Below are 22,807 nucleotides of genomic sequence, written 5' to 3'. Positions count from 1 at the left end.
AGTAGTCTCACCCTAATATCCTCAGTAGTCTCACCCTAATATCCTCAGTAGTCTCAGTAGTCTCACCCTAATATCCTCAGTAGTCTCACCCTAATATCCTCAGTAGTCTCACCAAAACATGGCATTTTAAGCTGCAAAACCAAAATTATGACTATTTTCTGCTATATTTTTTGCTGCTTTTCACAAAAGGCACCTCTAAAAGGTATACTGAATTTGAATTGGAGCATGTTGTTATATGTCAAACATGTTAGATGAGAGTGAAAGTGACGACATCCGTGTGGACATCCATATCGCATGACTAGCAAGCTGGACTGTCAGACTGATTGACTGAACATAAACTATAAGGGCATTTGGAAAGAGCAGACCTTTGTCAATGCCTAATGCACTGTCTAACAATGCTTACAAAAGTGAACTACAAATTGTGGATCCATCCCATGATCCAGATCCACTCCAAAATGTAATGAACTCTTCCTGAGCCCACGCTACACCTTTCCGCCGAGTGCATTTTAAACAATCTTGATGACAGTTAGTTAGTCAGTCAGACGAACAAACCAACTGAACTGAAAACACCACCTCCTTGGCTGAGGAAAACTAACAGTTGTTCAACAAACTGGCTGACTTGGTAATTGATGTCTGTCACTGTCATTTACCATTGCCATCTTAATTCAACACAGAAATCCACTAGCACCAGTACAGAAACACAAACACACACACACACGCTGCAGTGCCACTCAGAAGCATCAGGGTCACATTACAGTAAGTAAAAAAGTAATTAACAGTGACATGATCGATAGATGCCAAGCTGAGTTATCTGCACACTGTTGAAGTTACAGTCAAAGCCACTAATGGATTTCTATTCTGCTTTAGCAATCAGTCATTAAATATAATCCTGCCATGATCCTTCCAAAATCTTCAAAACATGTCCTTGCACCAGTGCTCATCATTGCCAGTCATATTCCCACCTACACACGCGCACACACACACACACACACACACACACACACACACACACACACACACACACCAAACCAAGCAAAGCAAAGTATGACACAACTCTTTCATAGACCAAAGCCTATCCATCCAATTACCCCAACACACACATAACAGCTCTACCGCCGTCTCAGATGGATGCCTGCCTGCACTGGGGCTCCACCCTCTTCTACTGGTCCAACACTTCTACTGACCCTCCACCAGTCACAGCAACGCAATTACTGAGCGCATTCTCATCAAACATAAATGAGTGAGCATTATGTAATCTCTAAAATAGTCTGCCGTTTACAGTACAGGGGCTAAACAAAAGTGTGTGTGGGGGGGGGGGGGGGTGCATTATGCAAGTGGTACAAGTGGAGTGAAGCATTCTGGGATTCCACAGATTCTACGGCCCGCAGCTGACCTCCGGGATCTGGCAGGATCCCCTAGTTAGTTCTCATGCCGTCACAAATCATTTTTTTTCCCTTGGCCGAGCCAATAATTGCAATACGTAATGTGTCACTGCACTGACAAAACATCTCATTCAGTCACAATCAGCCACGGTCTTAGTCTCAGCCATTATAGGAACGTGAAGGCAAGCCATTTCCAACTGTTCCCAAGCAGCACTGCCTCAGAATCCAGTCAAGTTAACTAACGAGGCATTACATACAGTCTGCTGCCCATCTACAGTCACCCTCCAGGCAGAGTGTTTCTACATGAACCGCATGTGCAGCTGGTGTGAGGGGCAGACGCATGTGAGCACCATAATTGGGGTGCAACTCACATGTACTACAATGCATCTGCTACAAAGCAACCTCATTCCAGCTCGGTGACAGAGCTCCCCTCCCCCCAAAAAAGAGACTCTTCTGTCTGATTGTTTCATCACTATAATAGCTCTGACTCCTGTGAATGGACATTGTTACATAAGTTTGATGCCTGATGTATTCCTCTGTTTACATCCCCCAAAGACAGAACATTCCAGCGAGCCACATGGCCCAGGCCCTTCAGCTTCTCTCTTTTCTGTGTGCCGGATGGAGACTATGTGCATCATCCCATTTGGATAACATTTTCAGTCTCTCCTTTGATTATTGAGTTTCGCTCATTACAATGAAAATATCAGGATTTCGTCACTTTGCCGTCTTAAAGGTCAGTGGCATCATTCTCGGCTATGTGTCATTCGGGCAATAACGCACAAATGGATGCATAAGAGCCTTTGGATGAGGGATAAAAGGCTCAATAGTTTACAAACCGTTTAATGTTCCCAACCATGCATGCTATTAGCATTCTAAAGCCAAGCTCAAAACGATTTCGGAAAAGAATGGTTAAAAAAATACTTAAGCCGAGGGAATGTGTTAAGAGAATATGTTGGTGGTGAAGGAGGAGGTGGGGGAGGGGACTGGTGTCTGTCACTGAGTTTCTATTTCTGGACTCCATCCTCCAGTCACACCCCATTTCGTTCCTCAGCAGATCCTACCCACTGCATCTCCAAGGAAACCGCCTCCCATATCCATGGCAACAGGCTACCAGTCAAAGCAGTGTTAAAGATGGGGGGCTGTGTCATGACGGCAGTGCGGGAGAGGATGACATAGGAGGGGAGTGGGCATTAGGGAAGGGATGAAGGAGAACGCCAGGGAGTCGAGGTGACCCCCAGATGAGTAATTTATCATTACTATGTCGTCCCATGGATATCAAAAGATTCTGTCATTACCCGAGAGAAACAAAGCTAAAATAAAAAAGCAAAATCTCTTTTTCTCCAAAGTACTATTATGTTAGCTGATCATTTTAAGCTGTTTTGCTGCTATTATATACTGTACGTGGTATGTTTATATGCTAAGTGTTTATGTTTTTAGTTTGATTAGGAGCTGGCTTCAATTTGACATGTCCTTCTTAGTGGTGTGAGTTTAGCTGGAACAGGCCCAGGCATACGGAATTAAGCCCACTAAATCTCCCTGATGGCCTGATAAAGCTCCCCGTTTGGGTGATGGAGACTAGGCAAGGGGGAGAGTCAACCAATGTGTCAGATTTGATGAACTCACAGAGAGCCATATTTGGATACCAAAGGGTCCAGGGAACCATGAAAACCACACAGTCTTCTGCAGTGGGGGATTTAACCACCCAAAGAGACATAACATTTTCTTTGAAACAGCCAGAATTGGGATTGTGGTGAAACATTGAGGGATAAGTCTGAGTAGTAATCAATAAATTAAACTGACAAGTCTGATGTGAATAGGATGACATATCTCCTCCTCAAGGATTTGTGATATTACTGTCAGTCAGATGAGCATCCAAATGCATTTTTTTTCCTGACCGCCTGGAGCAGACATTCATCCATCAATAATTAAATCACATTTGCAAGTGCTGAACACCCACCCCCATCTTCCTACAGCAGCCATCCCCTGACAACACCATTCCACCAGCGGCATGTTGGGATGCATCCACTGACTTGCAGCCATGAAACACAGACACACACAGCTCTTCGACAGGCTCGAACAGTCTGGACACAGCCTGGCCAGAGGAACACGGAGCGCTGTGGGCCTGATCTGTGTCCGTCTTTGTTCTGGAAAGGTCACGAGGGGCTACTGAGGGGCTTTGTTGACCATACTGAGGAGGACCACAGTGCTGAGGGGGTTGTGGATACCAGGCACCAGGGCGGGTGGTCAGGTCACCACCCCCCTGCCAAGGCGCCACCCAGTGGGCATCTCGGCATGAGACGATGACGCCCCCGTCCAACACTTGGCGTGGCAACTAGCAGAGACTGCGGCAGCACACCCTCCGATCGGCTGCTATAAAAAGACTTGCGTGTCTTACGTAAGCGTGAAAAAGGCCCTGACATCAATATTGCATTAGGCACAGGAAGAGGGGAGCAGAGGAGCAAGATGATGGGGTGGAGAAACACGGAGAGTAGGGGGATGGAAACAGGCATCTACATTTCTCCATCTATACATCCCTGTCATTTCCCATATACACAATGCCTGTGCCATATACAGCAGCCCGCTATGCAATTATGATGTGTGATGTTGGGAGTAGGCGACAGACAGTGATGGATAAGGATCCTCCTCAGGCAAAGACAAACACTCGGCAATCCTCTGAAATGACCCTTACATTTCCTACGGCCAATTAACAAGAGTGGCTCTTCACTACAGAGAGTGTAAGAAACTACCGTATGTCATTAATTCCATACGAGTGAATGGAAGGGATGAATGAGAGACACAAAAGTCTCCTTCTTATTCAAAAGACTGCAAACAATATCTGGAGCAGTATTGTTATCATGCAGGCATTTACTTCAAGACCATTTTGCCATCATTTTACCACAACTATCATTTCTGCAAAGACCAACAAATATAGAATAGGATAAATGGCTTACCTACTCAATGTCCAGAGGTGCAGATTGTTGTGAACATTTGAGAGAAAACAGAAGAGAAAACAAAACAAACAAGAGATATTTAATGAGGACTGACATCTTTGGAAGTAATACACTGAATGCAAGAAATGAAATGGAATTTATGACAAATACTGCATACCATACTTTCATAAAAGATAACATACCATATCATAAAATAATTAAAGACATTCAGCATTAGGCCTAGTTTGTGCACACACACACACGCATCAGAAAGGGTTATGCAATGACAGTACAGAGCAAGGCCAGAGCTACAGCAGAGACAGAAGAAGATCATTTAGAATAGCAGGGGTTAAGGAAAATCACTCAGTACACCCATGATTAGTAAGCATTTTGCCCCACATAAACAGCTACTGTCAAAACTGGTGCATTCTGGGGGATTCTGCAACAGAGGGGTGAGTCTAGCAATATCCCAAAAGACAGTCAAGAGCGATCTTGAACTAACACACAGCCGGGCGAGTAAAACGCACAGAGATCAGTGTGTTGTGACAGCACTGACAGATTTGGCTATCACATCCTTGCTACAAACATGGCATGCAGGAATCAAAGGTCCAAGCTATTTAAGATGGAAACATGGTGAGAGAAAGAGAGGTAAAGAGACAGAGAGAGCGCAGCGGAGAATTTAGTGCATTATTACAAAGTAACTAGAGAGAGAGAGAGCGAGAGAGAGAGCTAGGCAGGATAGAGGGCCCACTCCATTGAGCCATGCACTACTTCAAGCATCCCACATACAATTACTGATTGTCCCCTCTTCTGTGTCACCAACCTTCCAGTAGGGGGGGCTCTGCCGGCAAGGGGTCCTGGTGCTCTGAGAAAGATGGGATGAAGGGTGGGGCCGCTGGGTTAAGGCTCGAGCTCACGGCGGGGCTGGGGGTGGCAGGCAGGGAGGGGTGACTAGGACCCGGGAGGACCTGGGACATGGAGCTGGAGCTGGAGCTGGAGCTGGGTGCTGGAGTGGCCTGGGAGCTAGTGCTAAACACCACGGTGGTGCGGGGGGAGGAGGGGCGAGCTGCTGTGAGCTCCAGTGTGGAGGTGCTGGAGGGGTAGGATGCTGTGAGCTCCAGTGTGGAGGTGCTGGAGGGGTCGGATGCTGTGAGCTCCAGTGTGGAGGTGCTGGAGGGGTAGGATGCTGTGAGCTCCAGTGTGGAGGTGCTGGAGGGGTAGGATGCTGTGGTGGTAGTGGTGCTGGTGCTGGTGGTCTGTAGAGAGGAGCTAGCAGCAGTGGAGGCCTGGGTGGTGGAGCTCAGCACGGCTGGGGCTTCGGGAGTGGAGCTACTGACCACAACGGTCTGCAGGGGGGCTATGCTGACGGGTGGTGTGGACATTGGGAAAGGGCTAACAGCTGAGGTGACCTGGGAAGGGGAGCTGAACTCCACAGTGACGTGGGAGGAGGTGCTTTGAGCTGCTGTGGACACTGCTGTGGCTGTGGGAGGGGGGGTCACTGCTGGGACAGATGGGAGTGTGGCGCTAACGCTTGAGGGGGTGGTGGTGAGGACAGCGCTAAGGGCCGGAGTCATCTGGGACGTGGGACATGTGACTGGGGTGGACTGGGAGGGGGTGCTGGTGTCGGAGGACGTCTGCAGGACAGAGTCCAGAAACATGACCGTCTGGGAAGTGGGGCTGAGGATTGGGCTGGCGTCTTGGTCAAACTGGGAAGGAGGAGGCTTTGAGGAGGAGGACAGAGGGCAAGGCTGCTCTTTGAACTCTTTAGCGGAGTCCACAGGCAATGCAGGGAATACTGTGAGGGCCGACGGGCGAAAACCGGGGAACATGGAGTCATGGATGTCTCGGTCAGTGTAAGGCTCACCCGTGGAGGGATCGGTGCCCTCATTACAGGGACCGGAGGTTTTAGACTTTAGGTCAGTGCTCAGGATGTCAGAGAAGGGAGAAGCCGACTCCGACTTGTAATCTACTGTCAAGGGGCACTGCAGGGGAGCACAGGCAGGGGACTCTTTGGAGAAGGGGGTCATGGGAACTACGCCTTCTGGGGGAGCCTCTCTACTACCACTGCTGTCGGGGAGGGCTTGTATGGGGGCAGTATGCTTGTCTTCTTTACCTGAGAAAGCATTTGTCCCGAGGAGACCAAAGGGTGCATGGTCCTTCTCCCCAGACCCCTCCTTCTTGCCAGCGGAGTCACCAGCGGAGAGGGCACTGGTGTCCTTCTGGTCAGAGAGTGCAGTGGTGTTTGCCTGACTGCCTGGCATGAGGGTGGATGTGGATGTGGATGGTGGTGGAGGTGGCACAGAGGCTGCTGCTGCTACAGAAGCAGGTTTGGGGCCGCTGTCCTGCTCTGCACCGAGGAAGCCCATGGCGGCCTGAGTCAGGGAGCCTGAGTCGGGGTCAGAGGGAGAGACGGCGCCCATGCCCTGCTTCACAGGTGCGCCCCACTCCTCGGGGAGCTTCTTCCTGCTTTTATTCCTCCTGGCCCTGATCCTGCCCCCGCCCCCCCCACCCCCACCCCCTCCCCTGCCCCGTATGTCACTCTCCCAGCTCTCCTCCTCCTCCACGCTGGGGGGCGAGGAGCAACCCTTCGGGGAGCCCTCGGCCGGGGCCTCCTCCGACTCGGGGGAACCCAGGCTCTCCAGGAGGTCATACACCTCCTCCCTATGCCTTCGCTTCTTCTTCTTCCTTTTCTGCTGTTTGCTGCCACTGCCCCCTTCGCTCCCCTTCTCCTCGCCAGAGGCGGGGTCTTGGGACAAAGACCCCTGGGGGGTGGAGGGCTCTGAGGGGCTCTGTTCCATCCTGTCGGCATGGTGACTGGTTCCCGTGGTGACGGAGGGGGCACTGGGCAGGGCCGTGTCATGCTTGTCCTCACCTGCCCAAGGGTTCCCCCAAACTTCTTGGTGTACAGAGAGGGAGAGGAAGTGTCACCACCAACATACACACACTATCTGTCAACAATCCCAGAGGACCTCCCACCATTAGAAAGGAAGACTATAAATCTGTCCAAACAACTGACCCCTGACAATTACCATACTAGCATAATTTAAGAATAAGCCTTTCAACTCCCCCCTCCCCTTTCATATCAACAATTCCATGAATGTAAAATCATCCAAAGAATGTCCTAGATAATCCCTTCTGATGTGCTTCTTCATAATGGATTATATCACAGCTCATTGCATCCAGTAAAAACATGCTGTTTGGTGGTATACAGATTGAGGCCCTTCAAATGTACTGACCAATCACACCATGACTAAAGGCAATTCAGCTTCATATATATTCTCAAAAAGGAAAAAAACAGGACTGTCCTGAGTCATGTAACACTGCAGAGAGCTGAGAGAAAATGTGCGGAGACAGAGATGTGTTGGCGGGAGGAGCTCTGCGAATGGGCAAATGAGCAAATGAACTCATGGAGACATAACAGGCAGACTGCAGTGCAGCAGCAGTGGCAGGCCGCGGAGGCGCACAGACACAAATGGAGGTAGAGGGAGCAGAGAGAGGGCTCATATGACATGGTCTGTCCCGCACCACTGATGCGGTAATGGCTGAGAGAAGGTTTAACACAGACTTGACACAAACAGCATCAAATATGAAGACCGACAATACAAAAACCACATTCAGTACAAATAGGACACACAGAAAATGGTATACACTAACTGCATTGAATGGGCACAGTAAATAACACAAATTTTACAAACAGTTGCTTTCCAATATTTTCGAAGCATGTAGCACAGCTGAGAACTCAGTTGGAGTCAAATGACTCAGAGCTATCATGGTCTTTGTGTTAATTCTGACTCTCCTTTCTCCAGTCCAGAGAGAGGGAGCACGGCCAAGATGTAACAAGGCAGAGCTGAGTGGCCCTGTGGCCCTCAATTGATTATGGGGCTATATATAGTCATAAGGGTAAGGACTGCACTGACGGTCATTTATATTTCAAATTATATGGCTGTTTAAGAGCTGAAGAGTTCCTTCTGATCCACATCCTGGATCACTGCCAGAAGGTGCATTACTTCCTCAACCTCAGCACTGGGCAAAGCAACGGCTGATGAATCATTGAAAAGGCTCTAAAAACACCTGCAGGGCTTCAACACAAACTGTGCAATGGGCCATAGCATAATTCTAGGAACAATTCAATAATTTCTTACTTTATTTCTTACTGATTGAACTGTCATAGGTGGTCATGAATAGTTAAGACCAAATTGTAAGTGGCTTCAGTAAAGCTGAAATAGTAATATCGAATTGCAATGCTTTCTTATCGTATCTGCTATCATATTGGTGGATATGACTAATCGTCAAAAAAACTCTAACCAGCATGAGGAAAGAAAGTCTATTCAATTAGTCTGCATTCTGCCTTTGGTTTTACCTACAGGCTTAGAGATGATGAAAGCACTAAGAAAGGTTCTGAGAGGGATCTGAAAGCAGTATAAAAGAGTAAGAGAGTTTTTGCTCTCCTCCAAAACAGCATAGATACAACTGTTTCATAACACCCTGCACTCCCTGGCTTCTAGCTGCCTGATGGCAGCATAGGCTACTGCAAGTGAATTGGGGTAGTGACCCTAGCACTGCAGAGAAGCCCTCTACTGCAAGACATCAGCCACTGCAACAACACAGCCCTTTATCTCGCTCCAAAACTCACCGCAGTATCTGAGGATTACTCAAATCCAAGCTGACTTTGCTTTAATGTAGCCTACGGTGGTTCTTATTCATGATAGCTAAAATAAACAGCAGTATAGGGCCTGTCGTTGATGCAGTAAGTACTTTAGTGTCACCTGCAGACCGAGCGACTGGTCTTACCTACAGAATTGTCCTGGATGTTGAAGGGGTTGGAGTCGTTGGGCTTGCCCAGCATCTGCGTTGACTTCGGGGGCTCTGTGCCAAACAGAGGCGAGGTCTTTGAAGGCTCGGCCATGCCAGAGGGCTTGCCTGACTGGACAGCAGTGACACCGAGGCCCGTACTCATACCCATGCCCATGCCTGTCTGAGGGAAACCTGAGAGGAGAAACAGGAAAATATTATGAATTGATTTTTAAATAAAAAATATTATTATTGACTGATTTCTGCACTAGTGAATACCTACAATATCAGTTCCATTATAGCATTACAAACCCATAAAGGAGTCCATGCTGTTGTCCTTCATTTTGGAGCCCATCTGCTGGCTTCCCCACTGGTCAGACATTCCCATCATCGAAACTGGACCTGGACAGGCAGCACCAAAATACACACAAAGTCAGACATATGTGAGTGGTATTTTTTCTGACACACATAAACTGACTTGGATATTTGTTATGCATTATTCGAAAACCTGCGTGACTTTCTTTCTTTTTTAATCTAACCTGGCAGTGCAGCTGTTCTTACCTGACAGGAAGTCAGCGCTGTAGTTCTGTTGTGCCGTGGAGCCAGGGCCCTTCTCTCCCTGGGGCTCGGGCCTCATCCCCCCCATGTGCACTCCAGACATGAAGCTGGACTCTGTCTCAGAGGAGAACAACAAAGCCATCAAACAACAAACAATAACACCCCACAACTCAGAATGGTACACTCACACACATGCATTCCCATTCAGGGGCATTGACCTTTACTTCTTAAAAAATACAGCAGTACCCATTACATCACATCCAATCAGTGGTAGATGGACACACAGTCCAAGTGAGTGCTGTGGCTGCAGTGACATCCCTTTGCAGTCCAACAGGCGTGCCACTGCCTCCAGTGTGCTGACAGCTCTCATGGAATCCTGTTGACACGTCTGATCTAACAAGTGCCTGGTCAATGCAGATGCAGGCGACAGCAGAGGCAGCCCCTAAACCCAGACCAGCCAACACGCCACCACACACACCCTCTCACCACCCCTGCAGACGTCATGTGAGGGTCGGTGCAGGGCTGGCCACAGACTGGTGATATTGAGACGAGGGGACAGGACGGGATGGACCATGGGCTTGTTTCTATGGTTACACAACCAGATGTGGCTGTTCGAGGTCCGCGAGGCAGCAGTCTCTCTCTCTCTGTCTCTCTCTCTCTGTCTGCATGCGGACTGACTGACATGAAAACCCTGCTCTCGATCAGATGTCAGCGAGCACAAGAATGGTGCCCGCTGCCTCCTGAAGGCCTGGCTGTACCAGCTCCTGTTAACTGTGTGCTGATTGGTATAGGCTACATATATCTGCTCAAATGTCAAATTACATCAGCTTCTGTCAGGCAGCATTTTGTGTGTGTGTGTGTGTTCAGCGATGACAGCACAGTAGAGCATCTTAACAAATGCAGGAGGGCAGTGTGGTTGCAAAGTGAGTGATTACCACAGGAGAACACAGTAATTTAGCAGTTACCAATGCAAACAGTCTGACTGCACACACCCACACATCGTCGCTCAGACACAGTGATGATGAATATTCATGGAAGACTGGAAGCACTGATGCTGGTGTTGCTGTCTGTGGTACAGAGGGTTGCCCAGGACAGCCATGGCCTAAAGGTGCTGTGTGTGTCTCACACGGCACACCCAGCATGTCCTGTCATTTGCATCTCCCTCTCTCTCCCTCTCTCTCTCCCTCTCTCTTTTCTTTCAGTCAGTACAGTTCTGTCAGTGCTACTTAAACATGAGAGCAGTGTCGCTGATGCCTATCTTGTCTAGCTAAAACACATCTCACACATCCACACACAGAGCCTGCAGCATAAACACCCTCGTTTAAACACGTTGCAGAGTAGACACAATAAAACAAGCTATTATTCACTAGGAATCCCATTAGTCAAAATAGTTTCAAAAAACCTGGACGGAAGGACACTTGTAAGCAGTGCCCTTTCATAACCCATGATGCAACATTCTGCAGAGCATCCTTAAGAGACGTCTCAAAGAGGAAGAACAACTACGGGCTATGAATCATCTCTTATGCTGACATAGGCAGCCAAGGGTGGTGGGGGTGAAAAATGACTTGCACAAAGACATGAGAGGATGTGGCAGGCTCTCTGGGCGCAGACATCTGTGTCAATTTTTAAGTTGTGCGATCCTTAAGGCCTTGCCTTCACTGTTATATAGAATTATAAAGAACATCTACTGAGTGAATTTTGTTTTGGACATGGTCAGTTTTTCGATATTACTGTAACATGCATTGCAATACATTTCATACTGTGGCATCGTGATACATATTGTATTGTGAGGTTGAAGGCATTACATCCCTTGTAGAGACAGACATGTGTTGGTAGAGAAGGCTTTAGTCCATTAGTATTATCTTGGTATTATGTTGCCATTTGTTGGTAGAGAGCTCATCATAAGTGTGGAGAGGGGTCTGGAACTCCACACAGCACTGTTGAGCCTTCTGGAAGTGTTGTGGACCTAATTCAATAAAACATTCATGAAGGAAGGTGCCTGCTTGATAACCCCAGTGAAATGCTCTTGAAGGCTGCTCTGTTAGCGATTTGCACGAAGAGATGAGAGGATGTGGCAGGCTCCCTGGGCGCAGACGTCTGTGTCACGTCAGGTAAGAAGGCCCTCTGGTCAGAGCCAGGGGTGTGACAATGCCCCCCCAGCCCGCTGAACATCAGACATTACATAATGCAATATTGACGAAAAGAGTTGCATCCCTGGTGGAGACACAGGGGGTATAAAACACAGGGTACTCTCTGAGGGCACATGTTTATGGCGTAGTTTAAGGTCAATATGAACATTTGTGGAAGAGGAAGATAAATGCGTCAGCAATGTCTGCAGCAGGAGACGGAGTAAGAGCTTCGTTTTAAACAAAATTGAGGTGGTGGATATTTAAAATGTCATATGCTTGTATAAACACAAGCATACACTATAGGAAACTTGCTGGTGAAAAATAATGCAGGGATGTGCAAAGCAGAAGGATGCCTTTGGAAAATGTTTATTTGAAAAATAATGACTATTGACAAATCCTGAACGTATTTTAGAAGATTTACAGTAAATTCGAGAGGGACTAAAGACAAAGATCGATAAGTGATATAGTCAGTTTATAAATAGCCAGACCAAACCAGGCCAACAAATATAACGCCAAGAATAGAAGCCACATTTATAACCACAGGCTCATTATAAATTATACATGCACAAAACATTACCAATTCAAGATGCTCCTGCATATGCTATAGGCCCTTCCACGCCCACGTCTAAAGTTGCTTAAGATGTTTTCAGGCAACAACATTAGTCTCAATTCTAGTGCTAGGTGTAGCATTAAGATTCTCTTTCTATGAAAAGATTCATCAGGGTAATGTCTGACTAGTGAAAAGTAGATAGGAGAATTTGATGAATAACAACATTCTGAAGATGTTAAGAAGTGAATCTGATCAAGACAAAATTTTCAAAAGCAAATTCAAAAGGCAGATTTTCAGGCACATAGCCCAGCCTCCAGCATGTCCTCAGTAAATCATAAGCCCATCATTAGCTCTGTATAACAATGCAAATGCATGAGGCTGCATCCAGGCCCCATCTGACCTTCCAATGAGCCAAATATTGCAGCTCCTGACATCTTCCCTGTGCAACAAAAACATCCATCATATTCACATGCTGACAGATGCCTTGGAGTCAGTTCACACAACCACACACACGCACACACACACACACACACACACACACACACACACACATACACACACACACACACACTCATACACCATTCATTGATTAATTCAATCAAGCAACATTATGAAGTGATTAAGGTTGTGCACAGAAAAAAGCTAAGAGCATAAGAAAGAGACAACAGACAATTTTACTTTTACTGTAAGATCTCTGTGGGCGACTTTTACAGTTTTTGCCCATTGCTTGAACACTATAGACACATGCTTAGACCAAAGTAACACAACTTGAAGCTTTTGTTACTACACCTAAAACACAGTGTAACCATACTTTAAACAAAAGCGCTGCTTTGCACTTTAGTTGCAATTCTGTAACACACTTGCTCCTTTCTGCAACACACTTGCTCCTGCACACTACACACTATTTCATACATAAGACACTTTGTTCATAAATGAAATCTCATGGGTAATATTGGGACAACACATCTATTCAAAATACAAAAAACATTGGGCAATTGACAACACTTAAACACACACCTGAAAATACTTACTTACAAAACTGAACACCAAGCAGCCAGCCACAAATAGGCCTCAGTTGAGCCATTTTGAGAACTTTGTAAGCATGGAAGCAGGGAGAGCAAGAGGTAGAGGAAGAGGAACACAAAGAGAGATAGGAGGTGGTCGAATGAAACAGTATGTATGAAATAGTGTGTAGTGTGAAGGAGCAAGTGTGTTGCAGAATTGCAACTAAAGTGCAAAGCAGTGCTTTTGTTTAAGGTATGGTTACACTGTGTTCAGAGGCTTTCTAATGAGAAGCACTCAAAAAATCCTCCATAGAAATGCATGGGGCTAGTTTGTAATGCCAATATGGCCGTTACTACACATATCACACCACTTCCTCGGCAAAACGTCGACATGTGAATACATTGAGCCAATCATGTGGTGTGATGTGAATACATTGAGCCAATCATATGGTGTGTTGTGAAGACATGGTGCCAATCATGTGTTGTGATCTCGCCGCTGGAGCAAGATTGGTGTTGTGAAGCCTTGAGCACGTGCATTTCTGCCAAAATGTATGCCCGACGAGTGCCCAAAAAGCGTTGCCATATGGCCGGCGAGTGGAGGGACTTGCCTAAAAGGACTTTGGTTTAAGGTATAGTAACAAAAGCTTCAAGTTTTGTTACTTTGGTCTAAGCATGTGTCTATAGTGTTCAAGCTATGGGCAAAAACTGTATATAGAATTATAAAAATCTGTTGAGTGAATTTTGTTTTGGACATGGTCAGTCCAACCAGTGTAACATGCATTGCAATACATATCATACTGTGGCATCGTGATACATATTGTATCGTGAGGTTGAAGGCATTACATCCCTTGTAGAGACAGACATGTGTTGGTAGAGAAGGCATTAGTCCATTAGTATTATCTTGGTATTATGTTGCCATTTGTTGGTAGAGAGCTCATCATAAGTGTGGTTAGGGGTCTGGAACTCCACACAGCACTGTTGAGCCTTCTGGAAGTGTTGTGGGCCTAATTCAATAAAACATTCATGAAGGAAGGTGCCTGCTTGATAACCCCAGTGAAATGCTCTTGAAGACTGCTCTGTTAGTGATATTTTTGCCCAGCAAGGTTGCTTTATTATGATTTTGTTTTTGTTGATAAATAGGCTTTGTTGTTGATTGGCTGTTGTGGGAAATCCCCTATCTACAGCAAAAGGAATTTAACATCTCTGACTGTTGTGTATACTGTATCTAAAAAAAAAGCAATATCTAGGTTAAAAAATAAATGATTCCCAATTCACAACTAGCCTGCAATTAGTCAAGTCACTCATGTGACCATACCATGGTCATTAGACTGTACTGCATGTGGCATGTAGTTAACACTTCTGAGATGTAAACACTGAAGTACATGTGATGAAAAATTAGCGACATATTTATGCAACGTGAGGGTGAAAAAGTTTGCTGTCAGCCCGATTCAGCATTTTTCTAGGGTATGTTAGGTTTGAAACGGCTAGGGCACACGACTGTTGACTGCTAGCATTGCCAATTTTTGCCACAAGTGGTTGATTCAACTGTGAAAATATGCCTCTGTGCACAATAAACAATTAATTTTGAGTGTAAACAAAACTGATGGCTATAGCTCAGGGACAAAAAGTGTGTTCATGTCCACAGTGTGAGGGCCCAGCTTTCATGACACATTAGGCCCCTCCATTGTAGACAAAGCTAAATAAAAGGCAGTTTGAAAGAGGCCAGAGGTTTTTTTTTTTAGGGAAAATCCTCTGATAAAGTCAGGGAAGTTGCCACCCAAGATCAAGTTCACATTCAGGAAAAGTCGCCCACAATAACAGCATGGTGGAATCACAATAACATTATTAACCAGTCATTCAGAAGAGACCAAGTCCTGAATCAAATATTTTTTTTCACACAAAGGAAAACACTTCTACAGTTGCCTCAAATCAACAGGGAAAAAAACCTCCAACCAGCACAGACAAAACAACTAGGAAGCGTTCAAATAACCGCAATGCATATAAATACATTATGGTGCTAAGTCCAGTGGGAAAGTGAGATTGTCAGCCCAGATAGCCCCGTGGTGAGGAAGGAAGACAGTAAATAACAGAAGTGAAATGGTGGGTGGGCCTGTTCCTGAACATTGTCCTGCTTGGCTTCTCCGTTCCTTCGGGACCACCCTTTTAATTATTTAGCCCTATGTGTGCATGGTGTGCTGCTCCCGGTATGATACATTTCACTGTAAACACAGCATGCTTACTCACTCGTGCACACACACACACATACACAAATGTAAACAAACATCTTTATAAGGTTTCACTGCAGGATATCCTGATGGTAGCTGCCAAAAACTAATGAGCATTTAGCAGCCTTCCTAAATGAATTAGTAGCTTTTTGTGGGTCTTAGGCTTCACTGACCTTTCCAAATGGACATTCTCCAAACCATTTTTAATAATTTATCTGGAGTTGTCAGGATGGGGACATAAAACTGATAGAAATCGGAGTCATTGCATTATTTAGATACAGCGTTAATGCCATTGGCCCGTTACAGCAAACAGTTTGGAGGCAAGAGAGACAGATATGAAGTGATGTCCAAAGCACACGCTGCCTCACCTTCCTTCTTCCCATCCATGCGGTCCATCAGAGGCCGATACTCGGCCTTGCCCACTTTCTCTCCTACTTTGTCGTCAAACGTTTCTGCTTCCAGTCCCGCCACAAAGTCCCTTTTCAGCAGAGACTCTGAGCCCATCTGAGGCTTCCCGTCAGTGAGAGCGTCACGCAAGCTCAAGTCCATACTCCTACGGGAGAGGGTGATGGTGTTAGAAGGGTTATGGATTACTACATACACACATACACTATTCACACATACTGCACAGAGACATCCCTGGTGTGTTCACAGCCTTCAGCTGTTAATGGGATCCTATAGCAGAAACTAAACTCTCTCTCTCTCACTTTGCAGTTGATTTCAAAATGCAGGTAGCTTGTGTTTTGTTGCGTGTCTGTCTGTGTTTGTGTGTGTCTTTGTCTGTGTGTATGAAAAATAGACATTTCTGTTATTCATGATATACAGGAAAAACAATGACGCACAACATTTAATGCCAATCCAGCATGCACTGTGCCCTGGCTGTTGTTCTTCATCATTCCACACTGTGTCTTCCAGCCATCCTCGCCATTAGAGATGTAACACCAAAGGCCTGGAACGTGCTGTCTGGAGGGAGCCGTGCCAGATGTTCCCACACTGTTAGCATGCAACGCACAGAGCACTGTGGTTTTCTGAACCAATGGCACAGGCTGAAAATAGTGAGTGCCCTCAAGTGAATTGGATCTGTAGGGGGCCCGAGCTGCCGACTATAGTTACTAGCACGCACGCACCTCCTCTCTGTCTTTACACACTTGGGTTCCTTCTCAAACAATGAACACATAGCTGGGTGCCATGTTAGCCCCTCACAGGAGCCCACACTATCCTACACACAGGCCTGCTGTTGTAGTAATGAGCTACAATCAAATACAGTGCATGTATTGCTCGAGGTGAGAGTAGAGAGTAGCTGGGAGGTAGCGGATCATGAAAGGGAGGGTGTGATTGTAGGGGAGTCGTAGGTATCACCCCACAGCCGCACACCAAAGTGGCAGATGCACACCTGTGTCTAATGAGGCTTTTAACCGGGGCTTCAGGTGCGGCAGCAGGTGTTACCCGCTCCTCATGTCGCCATGTAGCGCTTACCCAACTCACCACACAGCTGTGACCGCAGCCAACCATTTCAGATGGACGCATTAACTCACATCACCTCACAGAGAGAGAGAGAGAGAGAGAGAGAGAGAGAGAGAGAGAGAGAGAGAGAGAGAGAGAGAGAGAGAGAGAGATGGAAAGGGGGAAGTGCTCTACAGACTAGGAACTGCCACAGTGGCACCACAGCGATACTATTATTTGGGTCATGATGCAATATTATTGTGATTCACATTTTACAATACAGCAAGTAGAGCCATTCAATTCTGAGATACATTGTTAGTTATTTTCCCCCATACATTTTGCTTTCATACTGGGAGTCTCTGTTGCCATTTTGATATAGTAAATTTGTTCTTGACGGACATCCGTTTCCACTGTGACACAAGAACAAGGAAGCACAAGAACAATAAAATAATAAATTAAACCATACTAAACTAGATGTTCCGCAAAGTGGTACAAAGTATGACCGCCACTCAGTCCTGCACAGTCTCTCCGCAAAAATAAATCACGCTTGTGAATGAGTGTGTGCATGTGTGCGTTTGCTTTTGTGTATATGTGTGCTTCTCTGTGTGTGTGTTTTTTTGCTTGTGAGTGTGTGTGGAGGGAATCATAATGATCCTACAATTCAAATTCTGTGCAGTTTGGAACCTGTCAGCCAAAGATACCTGCTATTACAATGCCTTGGTTTTTGCTTTTTCATTTTTAACTACAGTAGGTGGCGCTATACATCAAATGAGTGGTTTTAGAATGGGTTGACATGGCCCCTTGAGACCAACATACAAAAATGTGGTCCTCCTAGGCCCTACGGTTCTCGAGATATTCACAGAAAACTGTGTCCGCCCTACCCTCCTTTCCGGGGGTCCAGTCCAGCGGGGGGGCTACAGATCAAAGCGAAAAAGCGATGGTTCTGTGTCATCCTTGTGGGCTACATGCCCAACAAGTTTCTTGCACCCCGTCTTTCAGTGTCCCGGGAATCATCGATACAAAATGAATGAAGGAAAAAAAAAAGAAAAGAAATTGCTGCTCGGCAGTCATAATAAATAAATATCATGATACTTTATGCCATGGATTAGTTATAAGCTTACCAAAAACATCTCGATTCTACCATGTGTCAACATCAATTGCTTTGTCCTTACTCTCATCCAGATACTGCACATGGCTGGACTCTGTCATCAGCTCAGCCAGCCAGCCGCTCACAGTGCAGCCTGGTTGGGCCATCTTCCAAGCGCTTAGCTGTAAATTGCTGCTGCATTTGTCCAAGCTGCTGACAGTCAGTTCAGTGAGCAGCAATCCAGTGTGGGGTTTCTGTGTTTCCCCTTTGTTTATGTGGAGTGCGTAATCGTGGGTATGGGCCACCCCGGATCCCATCCTCCCCCACAAAGACACATTCACAAACAAATAAACCTCTCTCTCTCTCTCTTTCTCTCTTTATCCCTATCCATCTCTCATCATCTCTTTCCCTTCACACACAAAACAATTGTTCATTGTACCAACTACACACACACACACACACTCACACACACACACACACACACACACACACACACACACACACACACACACACACACACACACACACACACACACACACACACACACATATTCAAACATCCCCATTTGCACATGCAAATTGCAAAAATATATTTACACACACACACACACACACACACACACACACACACACACAAACATATACACAGACGCACAAACAAACAAACAAACACACACACACACACACACACACACACACACACACACACACACACACACACACACAAACCTACACTCAGTAAGAGTATGCAGAGAGGGGCCATCTTCACCCAGGCACTGTCCACAGGGTCGGGAATGGAGTGCAGCGAGGTTGCTTCCCATGAAGGGAACTCTGTGTCTCATTGTTTGATCAGTGACCACACGACGTACAGTAGGACAGGGCCGAGCTTAACACACACTGGACGGCACACTGCATCGCTCCAAAAACAAACAAAAAACCAGTGAGACCCACACACAAACACGCAAACAGAAAAGCCCCCCATCAAAACACACCCGGCCATAACCTCACCAAACAAGCATGCATTTCGGCTGGTTTAGGGGGCTGCGGACCCAGCCTTAAATCACAAATAACTGGCCATCTTAGACCCCTCGAAGGGCTCCTGAGCACACTCCGAAAGATAGATAGAAGCAAAGAAGGGCAGAGAGAGGGGTAGAGAGAGAGAGATGAAGGGAGAGAGGGGCATTAATATGATTATGCAAGTCCATTCGGGAGAAAAAACACAGGATTAAAAACGCCTCTCAACCCATCCCCATCGACTGATGCCAATCCCTCCCCAGTTGATCTTGTATCCTCTCTCTCTCTCTCTCGCTCTCTCTCTCTCTCTCTCTCTCTCTCTCTCTCTCTGCCCTCTGCCTCTGTGCTCCAGTCCTGGCCCTGACGCTGTGCTGCCTCCGCTGCGCGCGCGTGGCAGCCAGTGGAGTAATGTGAGATGCTTTTTGATATGGTGCAATTCTGCTGATGCCCTGACTGACGGACCGTAAGGGGGCAGGGGCCCAGCTGGTGCAGGGCTGTCGGAGGGATTAGAGAAGAGGAGAGCTCCCTTCTCTTCCCTCGGCTCTCAACAGGCACTCAACACCCAGCCCCCCCCCCCCCCCCCAACCCTCCCTCCAGCATCACAGCCATCATCCCCCAAAACACACACACACACACACACACACACACACACACACATCGCTGCACTGTATTTTACTGTACTGTACATGCTGTATGCTGTTTGAGTGAGTGTGGCACAGGGAATCACTCAGCAACAGCTGTTTGGCCGTATGTATTGAGGTGTATCCAAGATTATTTGTCCAGAGTATCAAACTACTACAAACAATAGTGTCAAACTGCTGTAAACAATACTGTTGTTTTAGGAATGCCATCTGGTTTTACTCTCTGACAGCAGTCACCAAAACTATTGTATGTGTGACTCTAGGGGTGATCTGTAATCTTCAACCACAGTGCGGCAAAGTCCACCTGTATAAACCTATCAGGAAGCTTCTAGTGAGACCTCCAATGAGTCTGCACGTACACCATACTCTAGAGGGAGGGGGTGGACTCTTACAATGGATAAGTCGGGTAATGAGTTTGCATCAAATGCAAGACCCCTTATAGCAGCTTTACACTGATGCTGATTCAAAATTCAGTTAGATAACATCATAGAACCACCAACAGCTGGACATCTAGTCTTTGGACTCACTTTACCTTTAGGACTTTTTCTGTCGTTTCCGGTTTTCTGTCCTGTGAAAGGCATATTCCAGTGGTTAACACTATATGACAAATCGGTCATCTCTGTCACCAGGCAGGCTGCAAACCCCTTGGTGTCTTGGACGGACATAAAGGGTCAGCACTTTTCCACTTGAACGCATGACACAAGCAGTTCCTGTCTTAGGCTGACATCAGGTGTTATCTGGTCCTCTCCAGAGACACAAGAGGTGAATCTGGTTGCATCCAGTCTCAGTCCTACAGAGCTACAAACTGCTTTGGACTTCCTGTCTCCTGTGAGGTTGAGCTTGGATGTGCACATACAGCAAGCAGAGATCAATACAGAGACTATTGTTTCATGATGTAATATGATGCTGCAGATGTTTCAATAACATTACAAGCAGAGTATGGCACCCAAATCTACATTGATTAAAAAGCAAAGTGTGTAAACTCCCCAGCTGAACTGATCTGCATTTGTGCCCTCCCAAACTCTCTTGTCTAAAGTTGGCATGCGATGAGCAGAGAAGGCTGGTGCTTAGGTCAGTGGTAAGGGGAGGCCAATGTTTTGAAGTATTTGTGAACTTGAGGGGATCCCTTTGTCATTTGTGTCGCTACACAAACTCCCTGTTCTAACATTCCAGTATGAATTCACATAGGATGTGGGCTGGGAGAACTGAGCCAATGCATTCCATTGTGAATGAAAAGCTATTGAGCATGCGTTACTGACTGTCACTCATTGTAGTGGGCTTTAAGTCTCTGTGTCCCACTCTCTTTCAGCTATTCTGAGTAAGCAGGAGGCCCCCCAAACACATCACCAGCTTCAGTACTAGCAGATGATTAGATGAAGGCTTTCTTTTAGTGATTAAATCAACGGTCGTCCAACCTCCTAGTCAAAGGAAATGCTCCAATGGTTCATGAATGTCACTGTTACTGTCATCAGGCACATGGTCCTCCATAGGCTAAGACATTCTCTCCATCTAGTCATTTGTTTTCACCATGTTAATGAACAGCCTCTTGTGAGGTTTTCACACTTTTCCAACGATAAAATAATCCCATGAGCGAGCATCCATTGATGAACACCATAGACCTGGGTCGCTGCAAAAAGGAAAGGGGCAAACGTCGACTAGGATTATATTCAGACGTCGTCGCTTTGTAAAAGGGAAATCGTCCATGACAGTACGCCGAGCATCACAACAGCACGGCATGCCCCGACCTGACACGCCGACAGAGCACTGGCCAGCCTGATGCACACCGCCGTTTCTATTGCAACAAACATATGATGTCACTGTGGATTTTGCTCAACTCGTAATGAGAGAGTAGAGTTAGGTCAAAATAAAGTCTTTCATTCCAAATAAACGGTTTGTTTTGTTTGGAGCCAATGCCTGGCAGGATGCAAACTTGGGTTTTGTTTTCACTTCAGACTCACAATCGGCAAGAATGGCCAATTTGTGCCACTAACTTAAAGTCGTCTTGCCTGCCCACCATATATATTTAAAACTATTTGTATCAGCAAATATTTACGTTTTAGAGGCCACGGCTATAGGCCTATGCCTTGAGCACAGAACCAACCCATAAATCCAGATGCCAATACGCAGTAGGCTACACTACATCAACTGAGTTTCATGGCAGACCTTAAAGACAAGGAGGAAATCATTACAGCATGGCATAACTCCACATTATCGTTCGATCCAAACACGTCTCCATAAGTTATGATTTGACGCAAAGTTGATCAGTTTTACCCAAAGGCTACCCAAAGGCTTTAGGCCAAGAGTCTGAAACACACCGATGAGGGTACAAAATGTGACAGCACAACATCCTTGCTTATCACAGGAGTGTCTATCACATACTGCCTAAAGAAAACAATGCAGTCAAATTGTTCATCTATAGGCTACGTAAATACATAGTTTACCAAAATAAAGAAACACCCAAAGCTATCAGCAGTCTAGATCAATGGGACGGGTGCACGTCTAAACCCATTTATTAGGCTTTTGTTAAGCTATCATATCCACATTTAAGCATATTACCCTCTATTGACATTCGGTGGCCATAGGTACAAGTTTTAGTGAATTGACACGTTAGTCTACACTGGTTATGTAACAATAACAATATCAGATGAGCTCGCATGCTCTCGGAGTGCTGCTGTGGACACCTGTCCTCAGCCATAGCATCTCCGCTGAACTGCGGCACCGCGGCAACAAAGGAAAATAGCTGCATTGCATAATCGCCAGAGTAGATTAAATTAAACGCAAATATATTTCCTCTAAGCCACCCTGGAGCAATGCTACAGCAAAGAAAGAGCAGGCTCGACAACAAATAACTGCGACTGTCACCAAGATTGCGACTGCACCCTGCATCGACGGACTGTGCCTCTAACAAACCCTCCCTCATCAATAATTTAATTTAATCACTGGATATGTCATCCAGTAAGAAGACATATATCTAGCATTTGTCGATTCAAATTGAAGACAGCTGATAATTACAGAGTTTAGTTTTAAAGGCGCACTCACCCGTTGCTGTTTTA

General features: G+C 46.2%; 1 protein-coding gene across 1 annotated transcript in view; it reads right to left on the bottom strand.

Moving 5' to 3' along the window:
* Nucleotides 1-16,118, bottom strand: part of map4l (microtubule associated protein 4 like) — a 32,507-nt gene extending 16,389 nt beyond the window's left edge. Inside the window, exons 1-6 of the mRNA XM_076296026.1 lie at nt 15,938-16,118; nt 9,665-9,775; nt 9,416-9,505; nt 9,104-9,298; nt 5,136-7,184; nt 3,340-3,701 (exon numbers count right to left, since the gene is read on the bottom strand). Of these exons, the coding sequence (XP_076152141.1) occupies nt 3,340-3,701; nt 5,136-7,184; nt 9,104-9,298; nt 9,416-9,505; nt 9,665-9,775; nt 15,938-16,118 (2,988 nt within the window). The remainder of the gene's footprint in view (nt 1-3,339; nt 3,702-5,135; nt 7,185-9,103; nt 9,299-9,415; nt 9,506-9,664; nt 9,776-15,937) is intronic.
* Between the last annotated feature and the right edge of the window lie 6,689 nt (nt 16,119-22,807).

Source organism: Alosa pseudoharengus, unplaced genomic scaffold (genome assembly GCF_046254945.1).
Source record: "Alosa pseudoharengus isolate Yale_2024_CS ecotype anadromous, Long Island Sound unplaced genomic scaffold, YU_APseudo_1.1 YU_APseudo_1.1_scf_2, whole genome shotgun sequence".
In the NCBI taxonomy this organism is placed as follows: Eukaryota; Metazoa; Chordata; class Actinopteri; order Clupeiformes; family Clupeidae; genus Alosa; species Alosa pseudoharengus.
The sequence above is the reverse complement of the archived record's forward strand: the minus strand, read 5'-3'. Positions and strand labels throughout refer to the sequence as shown.